Here is a 22971-nt window from a genome sequence, read left to right as displayed (position 1 = left end):
TGGCTTTGTTTTTAAAATATGCTTTATATGTGTGTGTTCCCGATCTGTTCTTAACTTTATAAGTTAAGCATTAAACACATAAAGCAATAAACACATTTCTTACCTATGTTATTAATATGAATATATGAGATGCATGATAAATTTGTGTGTAATATATCACAACAAAATAAAACAACTTGAATTATTCTGTTTATACATTAACTCCAACTCTACCGCTATATCTAGATTTAAAATGAATCGCGAGGACATGTCACACTGGATCACATTACCATAAACAATTAAATTACTTCCTTGAAGTGACCATCGCATGTTCCCTTTGCTAATGGATTTATGGAAGGGCCCTTGGAATTTGGGAAAGGGATGTATGCTCAATGGCTAGAGTCATGCGCCTAATTAACTCTAACGTCTGACCTGAAGATGGCGCCAGCTGAATCATCAATTCATCCATTTTCCAAACCGCTAGTTCAATGTGGCTTCAGCGTAATATCATAGGCTACTTAACGTGTATACATAGTTTCCATTCAAGTTCAAGATAAATCTTTTCATTACTAGGCCTACTGGAGATGAAGCTTCAGCATAAGTTCTGCGAGGAAGACTTAATTACTACGTCACTTATTACCTTCACATCTATCCAATCATGTCCTTATACTTGCTGTATAAAAGATCGGTACTTTACACATGTTTGAGTTCGCAGATGCTGACGCAACAATCACCTTGGCTTCACCCAACCCACTACCACCAGGATGGTCCTGTCTATACCTTCCGGGGGGTCGGGGCCTTCGTCTTCAGGCAGAAAATGCAGATCCGCTACTCTCGGATTATGCACTACGAACGCCTACGCCGAAGAACTTTATAAATAATTGGTTGCTGGGCTGTCAATAAATGTAGGCTATGCTTTGTTAGGCTACATTATTATTTCTCCCGAGTCTTTCTGGTAGAACTGCCAGTTGCTAAATTCAGTGTCCGAATTCACTCACTCGTTTTCATTCACTCCTTCAAATGGATTATATTAGTGAGTAATGTAGTGTGAGTGAGAGTATAGGGGGCGATTTCAAATACAACAATGATCTCATTAAGCAACGTTTGCATGAGGGTAGTAGCCTAAATGCAATTAATAAGTGTATTTTTGCTCCAAAATATTTCTACTTCAAATATAGTAAAAATAGACGTAGCCTAATAGAACCATTAACAAACTGGAATCGTTGAGATAAATTGGAATCGAAAGTGTGTGATTTCCATCCCTACAGTGGCAACAATAATAACAATAAAGAAAAATCACACCCAATAATTTTTATAATAGAAAATTATTTTAAAAATATACATAGCCTATATTTCGTCCATATTTTTCTACATGTTATGTAGAATGAGCAAGATATAGCATCTACGACTATTAAAAGACAGAAAAGAATGAGTGTGCTGGTGTTTGCAGAGGTCTGCTGTCTTTCAGACCTTGTGAGTTTTTATGAGAATGGGAGCAGCGGAAAGACGTGGCGTGCACAAGAGACAGCGCGTGGAGGGGCTGAGAGAAGATGCTGTGAATATGATTGAAAGGGCTCTCCTGTCCGCGTTACTTGTTGACTCAGAGCTTCACTGGAAGCGCAGAGCGGATCATCGGAGAAGCCAATAACACGACGTGATCACCAGCCGTCCTTCAAGCTTTCTCAGCCACACAAGTTCATTTATGAACGTCGAGACAGAGGAATATTATTATATAGCCTACCAACTGCATATAAAAACATTGTTGTTTAAAGCTACAGTTAAAAGTAACTTAAAGACATTTACGTACATTTTGACGCACGCCAGGGCACAGGAGTGAAACGTGTAGCCTACAGTCCCCGTTTGCAGGTACGTTAAACATAATAATATTTTGTCTGCTTTATTCTTTTGTAATGTCTCGAGAATGGTAAACAGTCACCTTGACACAAATTCAAAAGTTCCAGTTGTGCTTGTTTCAGGTAAATTGTGCTTTGTAGTCTCACAACTTTTCTAATATAGCCTACCTGACTGTCATTGCTCTGTGAACATCAACCTTAATGCAAGTCACAAAAACATATAATAATAGGATTCATTGTTTATATTTTGAGCTGAGCAATGTTTTTATAATCAATAGTCCTACCTACTGATTATTTTAATGCTTCAGTCTCTTAAATTTTAATTATTGTTTTGTTTACACTTTTGTTTAGCTTTATCTGAACCTGTGTGGTTTCCTGTTGGTGTGCTGCAGTATTGCTGGGTAAATAGTTCGATTAATCAGTAGACCCGGTATTGAAGAACAAATAAACATTGAAGAAATATTGGTCATAATGATTATTGCTCTATCTTTAGTACTGCAGACACAGCTGTCATCGGTGCATTTAGATTTGCATTCCCTGTGTGAAAGCTTCCTCTGATGTCTGATTTATATTTTGCAATATTTACACAGATGATGTCAAGCAGCTATTTCATTAAATAGCCTGAGATATTTTAACATCATCTCTAGAAATCGTACTGTCTCTTATATTGCTAGCTTTAACTGGAGATTAGAAAAATGTTTTTAGATTGCAGATATGCAAGTGTTATTACAATATTTCCATGAAATGTTGCTCAGGTTTGAAAGAAAGCAAAAGAATCAGAAAGGGACACTAACTGATTTCATATATTCATTCATATCCATAGCCTTAAGCTCTTTATCCAGATAGAGTTAAGAAAGGGATTTTTTTGTGTTAGAGCTCTTTGTCTGTCTGTCAGTCAGTCAGATCATAAAGCATGCAAGCCCCATGAAATAAGTTATTATTAGATATAACAAAGCTCATACCACCATAATTAGTTTTTCTCATTCCATTTCCATGGTTTACTCCAAGACAACAAGTGGGATTTGGTTGAAGTCTGCTAGGCAACACTGCAATCTAAAGCATTTTGAAAGCACTTTTAAAATAATGAAAGCCATAGAGTTTCACATTTGATTTATTTAGAATATAAACACAAATGCCTGCAAGCAAAACTTGACAAGACTTTCTAATAACAGGTAAGCACCATCAATTAAATGATTGGTGAGGTTGTTAAACTGTGCTCATTAACTAGCCCTTATTATAATTTAGACATGGTTTGTGGTGTGGGTGACGTACATCCAGGCATGCTTGAGTTTTGCCAGACATGCGGAGCAGATGAACAGAGGAAAGAAATTGATGCGTCAAGCAATTGATATCGCAGTCAGGATCTACCAGACTAATCAAAAGATGAGAGAGCTGCAGAGAGATACTAATAATTCAGCAGAGCTTTAGTATTAGTGGTCTTGGTGTTTGAAATGATAAAGAAATAAAATAAAAAGCAACATGTTAACTTGTGATTATTTAGTTAAGTGTGACATTAACATATGATACAGGACTGGTCCACTATCATTATAATACGACCAGCTGGTGTTCTGCATTAAACGCTAGAAAAATAGAGAGGAAACAGGGTTTTTGGTCCAGCAGTACTCCATGATTTTAAAGTGCTGCTGAGTGTCATCAAGGCATAAAGTCCTTGGACAGTCAGAGTGGAAAACTGCACATGCAACCAGGGAAATGTTGAAGCAGAGGGGATTGCAAAATGACTCTGTTACATCTGTTACATACAGTGTACAGCAGAATATATCAGGGCCGTTTCCTCCGAGGGGGCAAGGAAGGCACTGCCTCCTCAAAAAAGTTGGATGAGAAAATAATCCATATTAGAAAAAAAACCAACGCAAATATTACAAAATGTTGCATAAAAAAAGTGTATAAATCACTTGTTTTTCTAAAGTAACACTGTCCAACAGCGACACCAGCAGGTAAAGTTACAGTGGAAGTCCGCGTCTCTCTTGCCTCCCCTGAACCCACTGAATTTTAACAGACCCCCTAAAACATTCTGTGGGTTTAATGGAGGGTAATTGAGACTGAATGGGAGAAAGTCACTTGAGAGGAGGTAATGCTTCCATCGTGCTATGATTGTATATGATTGTATATGGTTATGGTTGGATATGATTGGTTCTTGTGCTAAATCCTGCCTCTTGTTTTCGTGCACATTCGCGAATTGGCCTGAATGAAGAAAATTATTGCGTTTAATGGGAAGACTATTTAAAAAGTAATTAGCAAATCAGCCATTTAGATATCACCGCTTTATGTCACATCATGATGAAGGGATTTTTAGTGAGCAATCAGCTTGGGGAAATTAAAGATTTCGTGTCTGTGACAGTGTTTACTGAGCTTGATAATTGATTAAAATAGGTTGCCTATTAAAAATATCACAAATCAGTTTACAAATAAAATATATTGTTTAAATTGTTAAATTGTGCCTTTAGTTATTATTTTGGAATAAATGTAAAAATGCTCAAAAAACTAACTTGATGAGATTTATACGTGTATACTTGAATATTATACTATATATGTATATACAGTGAGGAAAATAAGTATTTGAACACCCTGCTATTTTGCAAGTTCTCCCACTTAGAAATCATGGAGGGGTCTGAAATTGTCATCGTAGGTGCATGTCCACTGTGAGAGACATAATCTAAAAAAAAAAAAAATCCAGAAATCACAATGTATGATTTTTTAACTATTTATTTGTATGATACAGCTGCAAATAAGTATTTGAACACCTGAGAAAATCAATGTTAATATTTGGTACAGTAGCCTTTGTTTGCAATTACAGAGGTCAAACGTTTCCTGTAGTTTTTCACCAGGTTTGCACACACTGCAGGAGGGATTTTGGCCCACTCCTCCACACAGATCTTCTCTAGATCACTCAGGTTTCTGGGCTGTCGCTGAGAAACACGGAGTTTGAGCTCCCTCCAAAGATTCTCTATTGGGTTTAGGTCTGGAGACTGGCTAGGCCACGCCAGAACCTTGATATGCTTCTTACAGAGCCACTCCTTGGTTATCCTGGCTGTGTGCTTCAGGTCATTATTATGTTGGAAGACCCAGCCTCGACCCATCTTCAATGCTCTAACTGAGGGAAGAAGGTTGTTCCCCAAAATCTCGCAATACATGGCCCCGGTCATCCTCTCCTTATTACAGTGCAGTCGCCCTGTCCCATGTGCAGAAAAACGGAATCTTACTGATTGTATGGGGTGGACAGGTGTCTTTATGCAGCTAACGACCTCAAACAGGTGCATCTAATTTAGGATAATAAATGGAGTGGAGGTGGACATTTTAAAGGCAGACTAACAGGTCTTTGAGGGTCAGAATTCTAGCTGATAGACAGGTGTTCAAATACTTATTTGCAGCTGTATCATACAAATAAATAGTTAAAAAATCATATATTGTGATTTCTGGATTTTTTTTTTGATTATGTCTCTCACAGTGGACATGCACCTACGATGACAATTTCAGACCCCTCCATGATTTCTAAGTGGGAGAACTTGCAAAATAGCAGGGTGTTCAAATACTTATTTTCCTCACTGTGTATATATATATATATATATATATATATATATCAATCATAACCAATCATATCCAATCATATAGCGTGATGGAGGCATTTCCTCTTCTCACTTGACTTTTCCCTATTCATTCTCAATTCTCAACACCCCCACCGCATACATGGGCAGGGATGGGCAGCGTCGGTCCTGGAGTGCCGCTGCGCTGTCCTGCAGAGTTTAGCTCCAACCCTAATTTAAAAAAAATGCTATGCCTTGCTATTAGACGTTGATTAGCTTGTTCAGGTGTGTTTGATTAGGGCTGGGGCTAAACTCAACAGGACCGCTATATAGTGCTTGAATGGGGAAAAAATATCAAGTCAATGTTTTGGCCTACAAATATTGTAATCAATAAATATTTTTTGTATTAATATATATTTTTAATAAATGTAGAACATGTAGAACAAATGTAAGACTTGCCTTGTTCTTTAACATTGAACTTTTTTGTTAAAATTCTTATTCTTTCATGCTATGATGTGGTTTTATTTACTTGTTCAAAATATGATGAAATTGGATTTTTAGTTTTAGATTAGGAATCATTTGAGATGTTTGAACCAATATACAAAAAACAAAACAAAAACAAAAACACTGCAATAGGACACACATTTGTCATCAGATGTGTGCTCTGTCCTGACTAGCAAGAGAGCAGACGAGTAACTGCCAATGAAATTGCAAGAGGAGGGCAAGAGAAGCAGCAGCCAAAAAACATCAAACTGATGGCTACATCTCCCCAAGCTCTGCTTCATTCGTATTTCTCTCGGCGCTTGTTCCTGTTCCTTCAAATCAGTGCAAAACTCACTGCAAGCCCTTGTTGACATTTATTAAAAATCAAAAAATCAACAGTTGTGTGCCTGAGTGCATGTGAGCACAAATTGTGAGATGTCAGGGAGTAGAATGATCTTGTAATTGATGCATATATAGTCTACGCACAAACACAACAAAAACAGGAAACTATTTGCAATACCAGTTCACAATGGAATTGTACTATGAAAATAGCTACAAACTTACTGTGTGAAGGTAGAGGAAATTTAATTTGTTTTACATTGACAAACTTTTGTAACTATAAAAAAAAAACTGAAAAAATAAAATAAAATATAAAAACCCTTAAACATTTTATCTTAGCTAGTTGCCAACATTTGGCTAAATTTCTCATTTTCATTTAGTTTAACTTGATGTACTGATGTACTCCTTTCCACCTGCATGCATTTTGAATTGAATTTCCGATGTGGTTCTGGCTTTAAATTGTATTATATGTTTTTTCATAGAATAACTACAGAAAGATGTCTCTGCTATTAGCAGAGTCAAAGTAGAGAGATTGTGAATGGTACTTAGAAGATTTTGTCATTTGCATTGAATACTCTCTTTAGTATTGTACAGCATATATGCTGAAATATACCAAAGTTCAAAAGATTCATACAGTATCCCCTCTGTTATAATGCTTGCTTATGGACTTAAATGTTCTTGAGTCAACAACTTGAGTCAACCAATTCACTGAACCTTGAACTGTGAGCTATACTAAGTGGGTACTGAGGACTTGCCTGGTGGGATAAAAAAAAGTTAGTTGATTTTAATTAGCCTACTTTAATTGCCAAAATGAAACAAATAAAATGTAGGCCTAGTGTTTTATCAACAAACATATGAGAGTTGGTATTTATTATTGCTTAATGTAAATGCAAATCATTTGAAAAGCATGTACTCTGCTAATTAGTTGGAATTTATAAAACAACAGATGTAATAAGTTTTAGATATTAGACATTATATTAATTTACCACAACACAAACGTTTGACCATGCAAAAGCACTGGTGTTGCCATTTTTGTGACACCATGGCAACTGGTGAATCAAACAAAAATACTTACAAAATGCAGAGAATGAATTACGTAAAACACAACTCTTTCCTTCCATGGCTATGGAAGTAATTGGTGGTATGCGAATGGTTCTGTCCAACATATAAGAGGCAGCATTAGTCAACCCATGAATCCAATTTTTATTACATTATAGTTTTAGTTTTACCTTGAACTAAGGTCAAGCTGTGCATGACCATTGGTGAAAACACTTGTAGCAATTTTGTTCATTTTTAAAGGATATGTTCCAAAAGTGAACATTTACTCACCCTCATGTTTGCCAAATTGTCATTCTTCTGTGAAACACAAAAGGAGATGTTTTGAAAAATATTCTGTTCACTCTTTTGTCATGCAGTTACATTGAATTGGGGACCGGAGCTTTCAAGCTTCTAGAAACATAAAAAGCAGGGGTCAGGCAGATTTCAAAACATTTCGAAATTTGCACACCTAACATGAAAAGAAGACAAGCTTCGGTGTTGTAGCTTGTACTTGATTTAAAAAAAGCCTTCAATTTCAGCCTTTGATTAAGTTGGATTGAATAATATTATTCTTTCAAGCATGTTTACTGATCTTGTGATGGATGTGCACATGAAGATTGCTATGAGTGTCTTATACATACCCTCTAAAAGCAATATACGGGGCATCATAACAAAGAACACCTGAAGCTTCTGTTTGTGCATAATGAAACCCTGATCTCAAATGAGAGATCTCCATTTGGCTAGTTGAGATCAAAGAGGAACCTGAAACTTATGCACAAAGACATCCACATTAAAACCTGTTAGTGAACTTGGGAAAAGTAAGATTTTTCTACTAATAACATGTTGTTGCTGCAAAATATACATGCATCAATTTCTGGTATATAACAGAGATTACTTTCACAAACTCAATAGTTTTTCCTTTACATTCTATTGCGACAGAAAGCAATGGATTCAAAGTGTCCTCTGTCTAGTTTAAATGAGAAAATAATGGTAACACTTTACAATTTGGTGCACTAATAATTCATGCTTAACTAATGCACAGATAATCATGTGTTAATGTATGACTCATGAAGAACTAAACCATTAATTAATGATTACTGCATCAGCAACTAATAAAGATTCTATATGGTTCATATATTAAGTAATATATGAATTGTTATTAATTAAATGTGTCATAATGTATTAATTTCTTAATAACATATTTTATTAGCTAAAAGTGTAAATTAATGCGTTAATTACCACAATTGGTCAAAGCAATGTACTTCAACTTCCAGTTGTCTGCTTTAATTAATCATTAGCTAATGATTTGCAAATGTATCATTATGTTATGACTTTACTTGTGAGGCACATGACCATTAACTAATTGTTAAGTAATATGCCATTTATGGGTTTTGACAGTTTGCACATGCAGTGAATGTAATTTCAAAGAATGTGTTTGAAGGATTGGTAAGTTGGGCTGTACACAAATATCAGCACACCAGAATCTGAACTCCTGACCGCTGTTACACTGTGTTTAAACTGGACGAGACTAGCTGTCTACACTGGACATGACAGACCATTGTAAGTCCATTTGTCCTTCATAACAGAACTAGCACAAGAGCTCGGAGTACGTCAGAAATAGAATGTGGCATCAGTTTACTGTCAGGGTTTTGTCGTGTAGTGTCGCGCCGCATCCAGTGTAGTATCACTGACTATAATGGACGTTTTATTGTCTTTGTCCAGTCTAGACACAGTGCTATGAAATAGCAGTGCTCGGCCACATGTTCTCAGTGTACCACGACCTCAAGCTTAACCTGACATATTCCTGTGCCATGAACAACAAGGTTCATCGGACTCACTGAAATCTTGGTTGTCGATGGTTGGAAATTGAAATCCATGGCTTAGTGTGGATGTCAAAACCAAAATGGCATATTATGTAACAATTAGTTAGTCATGTGCCTCAACAAGTAAAGTCATAACATGATACATTTGCAAATCATTAGCTAATGATTAATTAAAGCAGACAATTCGAAGTTGAAGTACATGACTTCAACCCATTGTGGTAATTAACACATTAATTACACTGTTAGTTAATAAAATATGTTATTAAGAAATTAATACAATATGACACATTTAATTAATAACAATTCATATATTACTTAATCTATTAATCATTAAGAATCTTTATTAGTTACTGATGCAGTAATCATTAATTAATGGTTTAGTTCTTCATGAGTCATACACTAACACATGATTATCTGTGCATTAGTTAAAGGCACACTGTGAAGGAATTGTGTTTTTGTCAAACAGCGACCCCTAGAGTCGCTATGGAATACTTGCACTGTCGTAAATACCCCTCCACCCCCCCACCTCCCACCCTGTACACCGGTACCTGCATCGGGCATGGAATAGGCACAGATAGACTCCGAAGACATGATTATTGCAATTTATCATAATAGTTTGCAAATTGTACTTGTTTACACTATTTACAACCTCTACGTTAGGCTTATTTATGTCCTGATAAACTGTTCTCATGATAATCGCAAGAATCAACGTCAACAGCGTCGTCTGATATCCCTCAGGACTACGTGATAAATACACCTCACAACACCTGAGTTCAGCTGGCAAACTAGTTCGTGAGGCAAGCTAGGCAATAAAACATAACGCAAAAAACACGTAAGAGAAACGAGTGTTTTTTTTAGCAAGTCTGTTAACAGCTCTGATAATCGAAAGCTAGCTAGACATATGTGGAAATTATTGGACTGGTCTAATTATCAGCAATAAATGAATGAACAGCATATAAAAAAAACATACTACAAGCAAGCGCAACAACATACAACATAGAATGCAAACAAGTTTACAAATAAGAGATTTATTTACTGGCCACTTCATGCGTTTTCTCAGATCGGATTTCTGATTTATCAAAACAATTCCATTTACACCTGGTCACATAAATGTGTTTTTGCGAAACGGATTTAAATCCGATCTTCAATTCCCGCGCTGTATGCAGATTTAATGGAGTGCACGTCACCGAAAGCAACAGATATGAACAGCATTTTATTGATCATCAGCTAAAATTTCAAAATCAAAGACCGCAATAAGAGAGAGCGGCAACAGCCCTGGTAAGATCATTTCATTTCTTTACTTTTAATGATGATGATTGTGTGTTAAGCGTCTGCGACTTACTTTCACTTTGATTTGTGAAAGTTTGCATGTTCTCTTGATGACTATGCTCAGTTGCTCATCTGGGGTGATGCGTGTTCCAGTAGCATTGTCATATCTGTCTATAACATATAGCCTATAACACGCTCTCACACGTTTTTATTTTTAGCATTTTTGAGAGGAGTACAATTTACATATGTGGTTTCAACAACCAGATGCATTTACACTTGTCCAGTTTCGTCTGGAATGCGGCCAGACTTCCTCCTGAAGTGGTTTGAGCGATCGAATTCAAATCCGTCTTGAATGCGTTTCGGAGGGCATTTACACCTGGTCTTTTCACGATCGGATAGCTATCCCATCTGAGAAAACGCATGAAGTGGCCAGGTGTAAACAGCCCCCATGACAAAAACATACGCACGAAAGCCGAAAACAAACGCTGGTTGGCCTCTCACGTCCAAATTTGACGAAGTGGTGGGGGAAGTGACGTATGCCGTAAAGCAGTCGAATTTTGTAGTTCTTTTTGTGCTCTGGTTACTACCCGAACCCCTAAGTTACATAGTGCCAGTAAAAGCGATACAGACCCCGTCAGGCTATGGCAGACGTGTCATTCAACCTATTGTAAGTCGATGTACCATCACAAGGGTCTTGGAAATATATTATGAAGGTTGAAAAGTTTCACAGTGTGCCTTTAAGCATGAATTAATGCATATTAGTGCACCCGTATTGTAAAGTGTAACCAAAATAATCAACAGTACAAAAATATAACAAGAAATTGTATGGCATACACTAGCTGAAGTACACTGAAGGCTGCACATGCAGAAAAAGCTACGAACAAAACTACATTTAATGTCGGGATGAAATGGAAGTTTCAATAGTCGTTTCTTCCCTGTTGTGACGTATATCCAAGTGAAACGGCTTCTTGAACCAGAAGAAAAAATGTTGGGTGGAACTTGATTTTGTCCATTGGGAATTGATTGGATGGTTGTGGTTTGCTATTGGTCAATCTCCTGTGAGTAACAGGTTGTCTCACCCTCGTGCCAGTAAACGCGTCATCAGAGAAGAGAAGAGATGTCACTGCAAGAGGGAGGTGAAGTTATTTTGATTAAGGATTACGAGGGCACGTGAATTTTTGAAAAATGACGTGCACAGATAAATCCTTTATAACAAATATTGTAATATTCAGTACAAAAACAGAAATTGTCAATTTTGATTTCATGGTGACTGTAATATGGCAATATGGTGTTATAAACAGGGTTGGGGAGTAACAACGTTACATATTTAAAAAACTAAATATGAGTAAATGTATTTCATTATAGTTAAATTTTAAATAGATGGTAATCAAATTACAGTTACATCCGAAAAGTATTTTTTATTATCAAAGTGATTACTTTGAATTTTAATCTTATTTATTTAATTTAATAGTAATATAAACGGTTTGGGAATTTTTAAACAATAAGGCAAATATTGATTCTCCGACTGTTTAAAAATGTTCAGGTAGATCATCTTGGCATGTTTATGCAAGTTCGTGAACAAATTGATTATTTTGAGTTTATCTTTTCAATGAATCATTTGTTTTGGTTTACAAAACCAGTGTGAATGATTTATTCACAAATCTGATAGATCTGGGGTGTGTTTCCCAAAAGCATTGTTAGCTAACTATGGTTGTAATTTCCATTGAACTCTATTGGTAACGACAGAACTTAAATCCATAGTTGCTTTTGGAGGAAACACACCCTTGACTGTCAAGTTTGACTCAGCGATTCTGTTGTGGCGGTAGTCTCTCCATAGAGAGGAGAGGATTTTCAGTGAAGTAATCACTTAAAGTTTGGTCTGTTCATTAAACAAATCTATTGTATTACTTGGAGAACTGTGCCAGTTGTCTTGGCTACTTTTATGATTGGCATGTTTGGATTCGTTTTGAAGCTTAACAGCTCTGAATCCAATTCATTGTTATTGCAATACAATATAAAACACTCTTAAAAGTTTTTCAAGGACAATTGACTTGACAATTGTTGAGATTATGTTTGCCGAAAACTGTACTTAAGAGATCTTTTCAGCTAGCTTGGCTCTCAGGCCAAGAATGGTCAGAGTTATAAAGTCAAGAAAACTGTTTTTTTCCCCTTGGAGGAGATCAATTGCATAGGCGAGAGGTTTCAGAACTGCTGTGTACTCCTTGAGAAATGCAGTTTATTGAGGGTGCAGTTCGGCCACACTTAGACGGTCACACACTTCAATTAGTGGTGGCTTCCTGCTGATGAGAGGGAAAATATGAGAAGGATAAAAGAGGCTGCTCTTCTGGACATTGTGTCTTCTGCTGAACTGACCACTTTTTAAAAATGGACAGATTTCAGGAGACATGGATGACAACTTATTCTCTTTTGAGAATACAGAGATGACAAGCACCAAAGCAGAAGATGAAATACGGAACAATCTCCAAGATCCTTGCAAGACTTTGGATTTATTGAAGCTCTATCCAATCATTAAATCCCTCTTCTTGAAATACAACACCACCCTGCCTTCAAGTGCTCCGGTAGAATGACTATTTAGTCAGGCAGGGCTACTTTTGAGCACACTCTCTTGCTACAATCACCCTTATTGGGCTCAAGTTGGAGAGTAAACGTAAATATTAAAACATTTAAGAGTAAAAGTGAATATAATACTTGCTTTAATTTCTACTTCTTTTTCTACTGCAAATTCAAGTAGCTGTTTACTCAAATTTGAAAAATGCTATGAATGATAAGCACTTTGAGTATATTCTTATACTGCATTAAAATTACATTGGTCTTTATTGCAGTTAATTAATATTGAATTTATTTTGATTGGTGCATTTAAATGATTGTTTTAATCTAGAAATGCTGTGGAAAACTGATATAAACTGAAATAAAATGCAGAGGAAGACAAAATCTGATGACTGGTAGATATTTAGAAGTGGTAAACATAAAAATAAGACATCAAGTTAATATGCTCCTTTGTGTTACATACCTTAAAGGGATACTCTACCGTTTTTTCATATTAAACTATGTTATTCACTTATCTAAGACGAGTTGATACATACCTCTCTCATCTCAGTGCGTGCACTTAATCGCTCTAGCGCGCGGTGACACTTTGAAAGCATTTAGCTTAGCCCAGTATATTCAGTGGTATCTAGCAGCAACTATGATGTATGGCGTAATAGCACTTTTGGAAGTACTTCGACTGGCGCAGTAAAAAGTCACGCCTGATCCTCTTCCCACTATTGACAGAAGTGAGAGGAAGAGGATCCGGCGTGACTTTTTACTGCGCCAGTCGAAGTACTTCCAAAAGTGCTATTACGCCATACATTATAGTTATCCTTTTTAACCCGCTTAGAAAAGCGCCACGTTTTATTTTGTGTCACCATACTTGGTCGTATAACTACTCGTGTAACTGTTTTTAAATAGGGAAAACGCTTATGTGTTTGGTCACTTCTAAATTCATTGCTGCTAGATACCACTGAATATACTGGGCTAAGCTAAGTGCTTTCAAAGTGTCACCGCGCGCTAGAGCGATTAAGTGCACGCACTGAGATGAGAGAGGTATGTATCAACTCGTCTTAGATAAGGGAATAACATAGTTTAATATGAAAAATCGGTAGAGTATCCCTTTAAGATTAGACATATCTTAGATTAGGTTACTAAATTTGAGTAATCTAACGGAATACGTTATAAATCACTTTTTAAAGCATGTATTTTGTTATATGTAGCAAAATACATTTTAAAAGTAACCTTCCCAACTTCATGTTGAAGAGGGGGTCACCTGTGTCGTCTGCTGGACAGGAGTCTACATAGTGTTCATGCCCCGATCACACGAACAGACAGCCAATCAAACCACATTGTCGGTTGACTATGCAAATATAACTTTTAGTTTAGTTTTTGCTCAAGCATATAGAGATGGTTTGTGTGTTGTTTCCTCCTAATTCCTGCCAGAGCTGTGTGTGTAAATGATAAAACACACACACACACACACACACAAACAGGCGCACATATCTTTATGGGGACTCTCCATAGACGTAATGGTTTTTATACAGTACAAACTGTATATTCTGTCCCCTTACACTAACCCTACCCCTAAACCTACCCATCACAGAAAACTTTCTGCATTTTTACATTTTCAAAAAAATATCATTTAGTATGTTTATTAACCCATTTCCCTCATGGGGACCGCTGGCTGGTCCCCACAATGGAGGTGATCTCAGGTTTTACTATCCTTGTGGGGCCATTTGGTTCCCACAATGTAATATAAACAAAAACACACACACACACACACACACACACACACACACACACACACACACCCACAAATGTGCATATGCTGATGACAACCCATACCAATGTAACCAGTAAACTTAATGGATATTCCTTGTTCACAACAAACCCAATTCACCAGGCATCACCTCAAGAGAAACCCAGATAAGACTAAGTTCTCCCTCTTTGAGTTTGCAGATTGGCTGCAGCTAGAAGCCAACTGTATGGAATTTGACCCAATTGACGAGACAAGAGATCAAAGGCAAACAAACCAAAGCAAACAAAGACAGGTCATAGAACCACTAACCAAACCCAAGGCAGTTCATCCCAAAGTACCTACCAAGCCCAAAGACATCTGTACCGAACTTCACCTCAGCCAGTGTACCACATTTACAGCATTAACCAAAGAGCAAATGGTTGGCTGGATCAAAGACAATAAATGGTGCAAGGCCAAAGACTTGGCCAATGGCCAAAGACTGTGACCTAAAGAGGCCTTGGCACCTTTACCAAACCACATACCTCTCCATAATCCACGACATCAACAAAAGGAAAGGTGAGGTTATCAGTGAGAGCAATAGCCTATATAACTTCACCACAAAAACTCTTTACTTAGACCAGGGGTGCCCAACCCTGCTCCTGCCGATCGACTGTCCTGCACAGTTTATCTCCAACTCTAATCAAACACACCTGAAGCAACCAATTAAGGTCTTCAGGATCACTTGAAAATTAAAGCCAGGTGTGTTTGATTAAGGTTGGAGATAAAGGTCGATCGGCAGGAGCAGGGTTGGGCACCCCTGACTTAGACCAACCTCGCTGCGGTGGGAAAATGTTTCTGAAAGTTGTTAAGGTTACCATCCATCTCTAGCACAAAGCTTTGAACACATTTGCTGTACTAATTACAATGATTGCAATAGACCGGACAACTAAAGGCAGAAAAACATAAACTTAAATACACTAGATGATGAGGAAACACACCTGAACAGGATAATGAAATCAATAACCATGGCAACAAAGAGTGTCATAACACAAAGCAGTAAACAGCAGTGACATAACACAAAGTCCAAACAGAACAGAATTGTGACAGTACGCCCCCTCACCAGAAAGGTGCAACCTCGAGCCAGCAGTTCGAAGAAAGGAGGTTTTGATGGAAGGCAGGAATCCGGGAGATGTGACAACTGAGGAAACTAGGGTGGTGTAGATGGTGGGAGGAGCCCAGGCCGCGTTGCTAGAGGAAGGAGTCATGGTGTTGGATGAGCGAAGGCGACGAAGCTGACGGAGCTGATGGTTATTTATTCTTACAGAGCCTGATTGATTTAGTTTACCCCCAAATGTTAATTAATGCATTAACTATCAAACATGTAACGTGTAGTTAAGGCTGCTGTTATTCATGCATGAATACTTATGACTCCTGTTGTAGTTAAGGATAGCTCTTCATTGGTTCATGATTAGTTCATGTCTTCACTAATCATGAGTTCATGTTAAAGTAAATATTAATTCAGGCATTAGTACATGATTATTTGTGTACTGTTATTGTAAAGTGTTACCCTTTTTGCCCTTTGGGTGTGCGCATTTTGTGTTGAGTCTTAGTTAATCAACTGGAACTTAAAATTATATGAAGCTCTGTATTAACATTGCATTCAGCTAAAGAAAACATTATTGGTGAGGAAAAGGTCAAAGAGTGTTCTTCATCATAATATGTGACCCTGGACCACAAAACCAGTCACAAGTCGCACGGGTATATTTGAGGCAATAGCCAACAATACATTGTATGGGTAAAAATTATCGATTTTTCTTTTATGCCAAAAATCATTAGGATATTAAGTAAAGATCATGTTTCATGAAGATAGTGTGTAAATTTCTTACCGTAAATATAAATAACATTTATTTTTGTGAGTGAATGCAGCATAATCGCGAGCATAAATGGACAACTTTAAAGGGGGTTTTCTCAATGTTTCGATTTTTTTGCATCCTCAGATTCCAGATGTTCAAATAGTTGTATCCTGGACAAAAATTGCCCTGTCCTAACAAACCATACATCAATGGAAAGCTTATTTATTCAGCTTTCACGTGATGTATAAATCTCAATTTCAAAATTGTGACCTATGTGACTGGTTTTGTGGTCCAGGGTCACATATTTATTTATAAACAGTCAGTTCTGGCCTTTCTAGTGAACTTTTGCTAAATAATTCAGTGACCTCACATGCTGTTCATAATAATAATACATCAGACATCATGGCCCAGTTCCTCTCCTGTACAAATTAGGGGCTCATAAATTTAATCAAAATGGTGTTGAAGAATATCAAGATGACAAGTTCGCGTTACAATCAGTGTTCATTCAGTCAACCAAAAAATTACACCGCACAGATTAAAAACAACACTAACCAGATATGGATATATTAAGTATTTATATTAAGTGTCTTTAAAGCTACAGTCCGAAAATGCAAATCTCCACCTCCAACATCCTCACACTCAACATAGACTACTAGCCGAGACACCTTCTTTATGTGTGCAGATGTGACGTAATGACGCAAAGACATTTCCCGCGGAAATCCACCAGTACCACTGGAATTTAAAAACATTATTTCAAGCTTACCGTTTTGAATCGAGCTAAGGCAAGCAGAGAGTTTTGAACACTGGCTGGTGATGTACTTGCTAAATTTTTTATTTGGGATCATTTCTAACCCAAAAAAGTTACAGACTGCAGCTTTAACTATGAAAAAATAAGTACAATGTACTTATCGTGTTGAAGTTGTATTGCAAATCATGGTGACACTTTATTTTACAGTGTCCTTGCTACACCTGTTACATATAGCTACTGTAGTAACTATAAATTATGCATAATTACATGCAACATGCAAATATAAAAACTATCAAAACTCTTCGGACAAGGGCAGATGGGGAGAGTCAACTGAATCTTAATAGATTCAGTATTCTGTATTGCAATATAATTTGAAAGGCAGATTCTGTTAAAAAAAGACAGATCAATTCAATTTATAGCTTAGTCAAAGCCAGTCATCATTTAATAGCCAGTCATCATTTTCTCTAATTAGTAGAGCATATTCAGTGCATGCTGTGAGGATATTTAATGTATTTGTTCTGAGATAGGGCAGAATACTGCTGCCATTTAAACTTAAAGTAATGAGTATGGTTATCTGGTAATTTACAGTGCCCTTGTGGACCATGTGTCCAACTCCAAAGACTTTACAAAGATAACTCCTTGGTTCTTGCTGAGACATAGATTGATACATAATACCGAGGATATTTACTTCCTCACTTCACAGCATGTCTCTCTCGATTGTTTTATTACTTGCAGCAAACTCAACAGCTTTGCACCACAGGCTGTAACTCCAGCTCCATCAGACTGTTGTGAGGTCCTTAATGGTTGGAGAAATTGAGACCACGTGGGTAGAATCATTCCCATTTTATTCACAGTTGAACAAGAGTTTAATGACAAGAACATACATGTCTCAAAGTCTTTGAAATATTGTTTTTTTAACTTTTTTTTTATGTTGGTCAGTAATAATAACAGTTCCGTGGTTAGATGATTATGTTGTATTGTAGTGTTTAATTGTTTTGATCTATGCCCCAAGCTTGTGTGAAACATGAATTAGGACTCCCATTAAAACATCAGTTTAAAAGCAATGGCAACAGACAGAACAATTAGTGCTGTAAGTTCATGGATTTAAATTTCATCTTTCCAGTTAACTTTCACTCAGAATGTTGTCCTTTGTGTTACATATATATTACTGCCTGTATGTGTCTATTCCTGTAAAAAAAAAAGAGACCTGCACAAAGAACAACACATTTTTTATCCATCATAATTAATACACAAACTATTTCACTCTGATCAATATTGTAGGCGTTCTGACCAAGTCTGACCAAAAATTTTCATCTGTGGAACACAAAAGAAGATATTTAAAAGAATGTTTGTAACTAAACAGTTTAGGTTCCCAATCAATATCTTTTTTGTCTTTTGTCTGCAGAAAAAATAAATAAACACAGGTTTGAAAAGACTTGAGGGCAAAAAAATGATGACAGAATTTTCATTTTTGGAAGAATTATCCCTTTAAGACTGCACTCTATTGATATTCCTTAAAGGGGTCATATAATGCCATTTTTGTACAAGCTAATATGATTCTTTAGGGTCTAAATTAAAAGTTTGTAATATACTTAAAAATTCTCATTAGTATTGTAAGAAAACACTTATTTTACCTGGTCAAAAACAGCTCTGTTTTCAACACGCCGATTCAGTGCATGTGTCTTTAAATGATAATGAGCTTTGCTCCCCCTACCCCTCTGTTCTGTGCGTACACCCTAACTCGTTGTTCATTATAAACGTGGGATTATGAATTATATTGAGAACGTCGTACAAAACATGCCGTAATGTACCCTGAGTGTAAAAATAGCCGCATTCATCATGAAGCGTGCAAGCGATTTGCAAAGATAAATATAAATATTAATATAAAGGTTAATAAAACGTTACACTCACTTCAGTTCTTCTGGAGGTGCAGCAGGAACACGAATAGTTGGTACCGATCCTTTTTTCAGGAGCAGCTTCTTAGCAAAAACAGCTTTTTACTGACCTCGTTTGTGAAGCAGTCTGGTGTGTGAAATGATTCTCGCAAACATGAAAGCATTGACGTTGTGGGGAATATTCCATTCGAAAACAAACTCAGCCACTGCGTCTTCGGCTGTACGGATTTAGGAACATCAAAATGACTGCTGTGTTCCTTATTGCACCGAAGAACAGAACACCACAATCGCTTAGGCGTAATTTGCGGGTGGGACATGTCCCCACCACTTTTTGCTAAGGTCGATATTGTCCCCACCACTTTTGAAACATCTCGCGGCATGAATGTACCAATACAAATAAACAAAACATCTCCAGTTAACTACCAGAGCATTAATTTCATTAGTTTGTCAAATAAGAGGCGATCTAGCGCTGAAATGTGTTGTTTTTGAAATCAAGTGATCAAAGTGCTCGTTGCCGCTGCGATTAGTGGCGCGGATACTGTGTTTGTTTGTGGCTCGCGCACAGTCTTCACTCGGACGCGCGCTTCAATCCGTTGTGGAGAGACTCTCTATTCGTTCCGGTTAAATTACAAAACAAAATGCACACAAACTTGTCCATGCCTGATATACAACCACTGAAAAACATAAATCAAGAAAAAAAAAAAAAAAATATATATATGAGTGCGGTTAGAACCGACAACCTCTGACACGCTGGGCGAAAATTCTGCCCCTGGACCATTTAATTACACGTTTAAAATAGTCGGATCAACATATAATAGGCCTCATTAAACGACTAATTAAACCCAATCACTGTACTATTTAAATCGATTGCTGGACATCGTAATGTAATGTTATTGTACATACATCTGTTTTATGATTTAGCATTGAGTTACCCCCCCTCCCCCCACCTGTCCCACCCACTTTTTAAAACAAAGTTACGCTACTGCTTAGACGCCATTCTGCTCAGTGCTCCAGCTATCAACAATGGCCGCGCCGGTCCGAGCGGGCTATGATTGACAGCTCGCTCACGAGCAAGGGCGGGTCTGTGTTGAAACGCTCCTGTCAATCAACAATCGTGGGAGGGGCGTCGATTTTGTGACGTCAACAAAATCGAACAGCTTGATTTGAGAGAGGGGGAAACATATAAGAAGATTTAAAAAAAAAAAACACTGGATGGATTTCTATCATTTTATGATGGTTATGTACCATTATATGACCCCTTTAAGCATTCTAGCTAGAGGTTTGTACTTAACCCATATCCTATTCAACTTCTGAAATTATTTCAGCCCAAACTGCTAAACATACAGACAATATTTAAAGGTAGGGTTAACCAGCATATGTTGTCTTTGGGGTGCTGATATGATCCCAAAAAGGCCACAACAAAACTTGCATATGCGTTACATATCATGTTTCTTAGTGTGTGTTCGTAGTTATTTAGACAATTTTCCAAATACATTTTTAGAAATCATCTAAAAAAGAAGAAAGCATGTTGCTGGTTACTGGTACACAGTAAAGTGTTAAACAGACGCTTTCATATGGTCCCAATCACTGATCTATATAGAATGACATTATATAGATCAGTGGTCCCAATCTATAAAGAGTAAAAGTAACACGAAATCAAAGTTGCAGTTAGTGAAATAAAGTAGATTCACTTTACAAGTGATGATTGAACATTAGTGATGACATCTGCAGTTAACAAACAGAATCACAGAAGATAAAAGGAGAAAAAAAAAACAAGCTACTATTTGCTTGAGAACAGCATGGATATGCTGGTCCACCAGCTAGACCAACACTAACCAGCATTTTTCAGCAGGGAAGCTAGCTTTGAAAGCATAAGATCCCACCCTCCCTTCAGAGTGGAGTCCAAAGCAATATAAACTTTCTTTTATGCATATTTTTTACTGCCTTGCCAGCTCTGGCAATTTATTTTCTAGAAATGCAAATGTAGTCTTGTTCTAAACTCACTATGCATAAAATCACAGAAAAATGTACAATGACAGTCTATAAGAGCTAGGGCTGTTGATCAATCTGAAGATGCTGGAAAGCATTCATACGCCATGCATTAGATATATCAAGCTTTCCTGTTGAAACTGACTGCACATAAAGCCTGATGCTCTCTGGTGCTCAAATTCTTTGCATGAATGCATTTTACAATGAAAAGTCATTATTGTCTCTGTTTTGACATTACTGTTTTGAATTGGCTCTACTGTGGTGTGTGTGCAATTTGTTCACCCTCAGGTGCTTTCTGCAACCAGCATAGCAAGAGGAACTCTGACAGCATGGAGGACGAGCTAGCAGAAGTGGAGATGTTGCAGGAGCTTTCCACACTCTATTTGAACAGCAGTCTCCTGAATGCTTACGCAAACCACAGTAATGTCACCAACCACACCAATATAACCTACTACCCATATTACCAGCATTCTCTGTCTGTGGCTGCCACCCTGACAGCGGCCTACCTCTTCATCTTCCTGTTGTGCATGGTGGGAAATGGCTTGGTATGTCTGATTGTGCTGAAGAACCGGCAGATGAGAACGGTCACGAACCTCTTCATCCTCAACCTGGCCGTTAGTGACCTTCTGGTGGGCGTCTTCTGTATCCCAACAACCCTGGTGGACAACCTCATTACAGGTAAAACACATCAATACACTGACACAAACATGTGAAGGAGAGAGAGAAAAAACAAATCCTAATCCTGTCTTTTGCCTTGACCACTTCCTTAAGCTAAAAACATTTCTCCACCGCTCATGGCTTTGTATATAGCACATCTTTTGAGCATTTCTCCACAGAGCAAGTCTCTTATTACTGCAGTGAACCCTGAGGCCAGTTAGCTCTTTTCCACTGCATTATGCTGGGTTGTTTCTCAATCCCACAGAGCTAAGAGTTTCTCAAGTCTAGAGCTAATACTCCTACAGCATTTACCTATTCCGACATTTACTAGCTGCAGTACATATGTCAGTTCTTGCTATTAGACTTTGGCTCAGTACAACAAAAAGCAAAATTTCTCCCTTAGTTCATTGTCTTGTGTTAACTTTACGTGGTTTTGTTTTATTGACCTGTCTTGTTTTATTGACTCGGAGCCTGAGCTTGCCACAAAGATCGAGCCAAAGCAATCGCCAGAGGCGGTCTTCATTCCGGAGCGCGAGTCCAATGCAGAGTCAATCCAGGTGTGTTTGCTGGCAATAGCGTCAGTCGTTGAATGGCATTTTAGTGGAGTTTGTCTGCTTGAATATGAGCCCTGCCCACCCTCCTGCCGCTGAGGATGAGGTATTTAAACAGAGCTGGATTAATGTATTACATGATGAGCTGAATGAGAAGGTTTTTGTTGTACTTCAGTCATCTCCACTCCCAGCCAGTTCCTCATTGTTTCAGTCATCACTGGATATTTCCAAGTTGTCACTGGTTATGCCCAGTACCAAGTCTCCTTCGTTGCAGATGCTCAGCCTCCCTTTCCCTCCTCCACTGCCAACGCCATCCAGTTCATCTGCCTCGTCTCCGCTGTCACCATTCAGCTCCTCCAGTTGTTCCACTCTGTTGCACGGACCCATCTGCCTCTGGATCTACTCCTCCTTCCCTTCGGATCCACCATTGTCCTCATTCCACAGTCTCCACCTCAGTCATACTTGCCAGCAGCTCCACCGTGGCCCTCCAGACTTTTGGCACCACCCTCAGCTCCGCCTTGGTCTCAACCTCCACCATATCTACCCCAGTCAGCAATCTCCCTTGGTTCCACCTGGAACTCATCCTCCTGCTCCTCCCATCTATGCTCTGAACCCTCCTGTCTCTGCCCTGGCTCCTCCCAGGTCATTGTCTCAGTGGTGTCTT

General features: G+C 37.8%; 1 protein-coding gene across 1 annotated transcript in view; it reads left to right on the top strand.

Annotated features, from left to right (window-relative positions):
- npffr1l2 (neuropeptide FF receptor 1 like 2) overlaps nucleotides 1-22971 on the top strand; it is a gene marked incomplete at its 5' end in the record, with an annotated part of 39582 nt that overhangs the window by 4744 nt on the left and 11867 nt on the right. Inside the window, one exon of the mRNA XM_084114315.1 lies at nucleotides 21388-21777. Coding sequence (XP_083970441.1) covers nucleotides 21388-21777 — 390 coding nt within the window. The remainder of the gene's footprint in view (nucleotides 1-21387; nucleotides 21778-22971) is intronic.

Source organism: Abramis brama, assembly GCF_963993115.1.
Source record: "Abramis brama genome assembly, chromosome: 5".
In the NCBI taxonomy this organism is placed as follows: domain Eukaryota; kingdom Metazoa; phylum Chordata; class Actinopteri; order Cypriniformes; family Leuciscidae; genus Abramis; species Abramis brama.
Note: the sequence above shows the minus strand (reverse complement) of the source record. Positions and strands in the feature narration are given on the sequence as shown.